Source organism: Triticum dicoccoides, chromosome 1B, assembly GCF_002162155.2.
Source record: "Triticum dicoccoides isolate Atlit2015 ecotype Zavitan chromosome 1B, WEW_v2.0, whole genome shotgun sequence".
In the NCBI taxonomy this organism is placed as follows: domain Eukaryota; kingdom Viridiplantae; phylum Streptophyta; class Magnoliopsida; order Poales; family Poaceae; genus Triticum; species Triticum dicoccoides.
Genome location: NC_041381.1, coordinates 11198352 through 11203789, shown reverse-complemented (window position 1 = coordinate 11203789; position 5438 = coordinate 11198352). Strand labels below are relative to the sequence as shown.

The following is a 5438-nucleotide window of genomic DNA, read 5'->3' as shown; positions in this document are numbered from 1 at the left end:
CAAGCTCCCCCACTGCTGCAGGGAGGCCTACACGGGCTTCATGGGGTCCTTCGAGCAAGGCGTGTACATGACAAGGCAGACCATCGTCGCCGACAACATCGTCCTCAAGGAGCAGCACCTGCTGGTGTCGCCGGCGTTTTGGCACAAAGTCAACCTTGTCGGCGCGGCCGGCGACAAGATGGTGGGCCTCTACTTTCGAAGCGACAATTTATACCTAGCGGCCTTCCAGAACAAGTCTGGGCTCTTCTGCTTTAAGGGCAAGGAGGCGACGCTGCTCGGCACGCCGACGGCGCTCTCCTTCACGGGGGACTACGACCAGCTGTTGACCAGCTACCGAGACCTCGCCAACATACCGATCAACAGCAGCCTCCCATACGACCACACGCGCTACCTGGCGCAGTACCGGGATCGGTAAGTCGACGACACGACGCTCAAGCCCAGCCTCGCCTTTTACGTCCTCGCCGTCGCGGAGGCCCAGCGCTTCCCCGGCATTGGGGACGCCGCCACCCAACACATCGCCTTCATGCAATGGCGGAGCTTGAGCAAAATTTGAAAGGGGCCATGACTCAAGGGGAACAAATTAGTAGGCCAGGAGGGGCTAATCACTTGTTGAAACACTAATTAGCCCTAAAAGCTAGCATGCTCTTCAATGAATGCCAAAACTAAAGGGGGCCATGGCACCACCGGTCTACACTAAGCACCACCGGTGCCTTCACGGGAGGCCACGCGCTCACCATCCCGCGCTCCCTCCCGCGGCTCGCCGTGAACTGGTGGCGGCCCTGTCGTGGTCACGCCACGGCATGACCGACGAGGCCTGGGAGAAGAACAAAGACGCCGAGGATCTCAAGGCAGAACTGCTGAGCATCATCGGTCCCGGCGGCAAGCCCAAGACCATCGACACAGCGGCGGAGGGCCTCTCACTCGTCCGCCCTATCCGGCAGAGCACGCGGTGCTCTCCCGACAACTGAACGTCGACGCGCCGGCCGGCCACGCCATCTCTCTGGTTGAATAAAATAAAATAGCTTCGTTGTCCATCGTCAACTCGATCCATTGCTGTCTATCGGTGTGATGTGTGAGTTGCTCGAATAAAATCAAGTTTAATCTTCAGTCTCTTTTGATTTCTCAGTTTGGGCTCAGTCTGCCTCTTGTCCTCCTCTGTTCCTGTTGCCGATCGTTCGATATAAAGGGTAATCGAACGATGACCACTTCATCCATATAAAGGGTAATGAACCAGATAAAGGGTTTTATCGGTAAACTCCCAATTGTGGTCTGGTGGCTGTTTTATCGGTTTCATTTCAATGAAATGAAATTGGGAGTGAAAGCTCCTCTGTTCGGAAAAAGATCTTCACTATTAACGACACGAAATGTATCGCAAGGTCGGGATTGTCCTCTGGGCAAAAAGAACAAAGGGACAGCTCAGGCTCAAACATCTACTCAGTTCCCTTCGCCAAAAGAACAGAATTCTGGCAATGCAACAATTATTGACTTCAAAAATTTCTGTATAAAAGGTTCATAAGAAAACCTACCAAATTCATATAATCCAGCCATCTCTGCCTTTGGAGCTCTAGATCAGAGGAGGTACCTAACACTACCAGAGTTATGCTCGTGTTGCTTATGTTCAGGTATTATTTTTCATATATAAGAAACACCAAAAAGGAAAAACATTTTTTTGCATGATACTCATTTTTTTAACATGGGTGCAATACTCGCTAGCGCCCATCAAAATATAGAAACATCCAAAAGACATGTCATCTGGAAATCCCACAAGAATTTTGCATAAAACTATTATAATTTCTGTAAATCCCACAAGAATTTTGCATAAAACTATTATATAAATCCCACAAGAATTTTGCATAAAACTATTATATAAATCCCACAAGAATTTTGCATAAAACTATTATAATTTCTGTAAATCCCACAAGAATTTTGCATAAAACTATTATATAATTTCTGCAAGGAAATGGCAAAGTTGCCCCTGATTAAAATTTGAAAAACACTTGATCCATCTAGAAATATAACAATTTACAGGACCTCGTTTCGAACATGGGAATTCTTCTCCATAATTCGTGTCTGCCAAACAGACCATGAATCGTCGAATTCACAGTGCAGAAATGGCAACAAAAGACAAAGTGTAAAAGTCACATTACTACTGGACTAAACAGATGATCAATCTACAGGATCACACAAACCACTATCGTAGAGCCAAGTTCCGCCTAATCTCAGAGACTTTGGCACTGAAAATAACTAGCCTATAGGTAAACTGCTACAGAGAATCACAGGTCAAGCAAGCTGCTTTAGCTTCCACTGTGTTGGCTGGTTATGTACAATTGCCAACTGTTCACCAGGATTTACAAAGAATCAATCAGCCCAACACAAAAGTGAAGAATGGAGCCCCCTTTGCAACTCAGATACTATCAACACATCTTGTTAGCACTTAAGCGGTAACAGGACAGCTTCAGTTCGACTTGTAGGCCCAGCTGTGCTCCTTGAGGTATGCTTGGACGGCTTCCTTGATGGCAAGATTCGGAACCAACTGGTGCTCCTTCAAGGGCTCCCGTGTCACCGGGTCGAAATTACCCACCTAAGGAAAGTATACTGTGAGTTTTACAACATCATAGTTTTCGAAGTAAAATTGTTGTTCTTGTGTAGAAAGTTGAACCGCCTGTACCACAAATGCCAAGTTATATGCAAAGTGAAGTTTAAATTTGAACCTTAGCACATCATCAAATCAAATAGTGCGCCAGTTCAATTTAGCTACACCAGCTACTGTTCATTTGTTCGAGTACCCGTGTTGTTTCTTTTAATAACAGTTCTTTCAACTATGAAGTGCTTATTTGTAGAGTCGTCTAAATATATGATCATTGTAGAATCAGGCAATAAATATGTAAGTGGAATATTCTTCTGTATCAAGGAAGTTTAGGGGATGATATTAGCGTACAACAGAAGATAAAACAAATTAAATCAAGGGTTCTCTATAAACAGATACCAGATTAGGAAGAATGTGCACCTTGCGAAGATGCTCAAGCAGTATGGCCCTCTCATATGTGACACCACTGGGTGTGATAACTGGATCTCTAAAAATCTCAAAAGTTATTTGACAGCAAAGGTAGTCGGGCACCTATATGTATTCAGAGTGGGAACAACTTAAGAACGCGGAGGGGAGAAAACAACATTGACCAGAAAAATGGTTACAAGATATCATTAAAAATAGTGTTTTTACATCTCCTGGTGTATCAGCAAGTATAGCGTTGGTGAAGACTTCAGATAACAATTTGCATTGCTCTGGATACTCATTGGTTGTCCCCTCAGAGTCTTCTGAAAGAGTACCGCTAAGAAAGTGATGCTCCTGCAGAGCATTTTCGCAAGCTTCCCTACGATGTTCATGTTGCAGCAGAGTTCAAACAAAAAAAATCAGTACCTTGAATGTAAGGCATCAGGGTGAATGTTAAAAGTTTGCCGAATTGACCCTCAACATTAAATATACAGACTTGGCTTTTATCTGCAACACAATGATGCCAATTATCTCAATGTAATTTCAATGTACAATGTACCTTAAACTTTGCATCTTCCAGACTCGCTGAGTGGAGTGCTTTTCCCAGTCTTGGTACTTGGCCTTGGCAAGAACCTGCCAAATGTCCTTCGCCATTTTGTCCCCTGAATTTGAAGACTTCAAGAGGTCCAAAGCCTGTTCGCCATCAGTATGCCAAGTCAAAATAACCATGAAAAGTTAGGCAATCAGCTGAGTTCACTAATTAACTTTAACTAAAATTGTCAATTAAATCCATAGATAATCAGAAGAAGAGCTTGGTGAAAGACACCAAGGTAGTACATATTGACACCACCATATTTCTCAAGAAGACAGCAAGCCGATAATGGGTTACATAATACATACGTACATGTGAAGAAGACAGGTAAGGTACAAGGGTAATCAGGTCCTTGTTTCAAAAACAAGGGTAATCAGGAAGCGTGCTTTAGACGCATGTGAGATAACCGGTTGGATTCAGAGATATTCTATAACCATCTTGAGGTTAACCGTCAGTCAGACTGGTGCTTACAATCTACCAATTCTTATATATTGTAAATAATGGCGCAAACGTGATGATCTTAGCATAATACAGAGCCTGGTTCAGAATGTAGAGCGGGTTTGCGAACGGTGGACCTTGTCGAACTCCTTGATGGCGAGAGCGCAGTCGTCCTTCTCGAGCAGCGCGCACCCTAGCAGATAGTGTCCCTGCATCGTCAGTAAAACAGAAGCAAGAAGAGATGAAGCTCTCTGAAACCTCTGCACATTTTACAAATCTATACGCCCCTTCTTCCTCAGACATGAAGTGAAGAAAGGGGAATGATATAATCTGTGTGAGCCACCTTGACGGAGGCGTCGTCGAGCGCGAGCGCCCTCAGGCTGTCCTCCTCGACCCTGGCCCAGTCCTTGCGGCGGAAGTGGCAGAGGCCCCGGTTGACCCAGTAGACGGCGACGCCGGGGCAGAGCGCAATCGCCTGGAAACCAACCAACCAACCAACCAATCAATAAATCCGTTCTTGCATTCGAGAATCGGAGGGGATTCCACGGATCGAATCGTCGGCTGGGAAGAAGGGGATTGGGGGGAGGAAGGAGGAGGTTTTGGGGTTAGGGATATGGGGTGCGCTCGCCTCGGTGTAGCAGTCGATGGCGGCGCCGAGGCGGGCCTTGCGGAAGCACGCGTTGCCCTCGGCGCGCCGGAGCTCCGCCTGCCGGGCCACGCCGCCGACGTCCTCCGCCGCCGCCGCCGCCGCCATGGGATGAAGTTTTGAGTCTTGTTGGTTGGGATTGCGCAGCGCGAAGGAGGAGGAATATCGAAGGCCCCAAGCCAAGAGGAGGAATTTCTTTTCTTTTTCTTAATAAAGAAAAAGAAGAATATGTTGTTTATTTTCGGGATTATTTTTCCTGATCCAAACGGTCAAACACGTCAACCGTTTGCCACAAGGAACTAGACCTGACCTGATTGATGTCAAAAAAAAAACTAGACCTGATCATACACCCAATCGGGCCGGCTTTCGGGTCGGGCTCAGCAAAGCACGAAGTTGAAATCCCAAGCCCGGCCCAGCTGGCCCAAAACACATGAGCAAGTTCACGAGTTTAGGAGCTCCGATTTCGTCTTCTCAAACAAAAAAAGAGCTTGAATTTCGAGGCCCGGAACTCCACTTCATACATGTAAACATTCTGAAAGTATAAATAAAGCTTAGCGAGAGTGTCTTAAAAAAATTATCAATTAAAATAATTATTTTATGGTTATAAAAATAACATATTCTACATATTTGCTAGTTAAAATATATTTTTTTAATCATTTTGATCTTTTGGGCGTTTTGGGGCTGGGCTTCAAGGTGAATGTTAAGCCCGAGCCTAGATGTCACGCTTTTGACAACTAATATAAGAACTTCAATCAAAACAGAAGGTTTCT

At 45.5% G+C, this 5438-nt stretch overlaps 2 protein-coding genes across 2 annotated transcripts in view; one reads left to right on the top strand and one right to left on the bottom strand.

Moving 5' to 3' along the window:
- LOC119315711 (serine/threonine-protein kinase EDR1-like) overlaps nt 1–2003 on the top strand; it is a 5524-nt gene extending 3521 nt beyond the window's left edge. The window contains exon 4 of the mRNA XM_037590228.1: nt 22–2003. Coding sequence (XP_037446125.1) covers nt 22–255 — 234 coding nt within the window. The 3' untranslated portion in view covers nt 256–2003. The remainder of the gene's footprint in view (nt 1–21) is intronic.
- A 127-nt stretch (nt 2004–2130) lies between these two features.
- On the bottom strand, nt 2131–4800 carry LOC119315700 (E3 ubiquitin-protein ligase CHIP-like). The gene is made up of 7 exons (XM_037590222.1): nt 4651–4800; nt 4366–4497; nt 4160–4231; nt 3552–3685; nt 3221–3371; nt 3008–3118; nt 2131–2581 (listed from the first exon to the last, which is right to left on the bottom strand). Exons 1-7 carry the CDS (start codon nt 4774–4776, stop codon nt 2456–2458), a joined length of 852 nt encoding a protein of 283 aa, XP_037446119.1. The 5' UTR covers nt 4777–4800; the 3' UTR covers nt 2131–2455.
- Between the last annotated feature and the right edge of the window lie 638 nt (nt 4801–5438).

Coding starts and splice junctions, on each gene's coding strand:
- LOC119315700 (XM_037590222.1), bottom strand. CDS start 4,776: ATGGCGGCGGCGGCGGCGGCGGAGGACGTCGGCGGCGTGGCCCGGCAG. Junction 4,232..4,365: donor TCGACGACGCCTCCGTCAAG/GTGGCTCACACA, acceptor CTGACGATGCAG/GGACACTATCTGCTAGGGTG. Junction 3,686..4,159: donor CCATCAAGGAGTTCGACAAG/GTCCACCGTTCG, acceptor GATGGCGAACAG/GCTTTGGACCTCTTGAAGTC.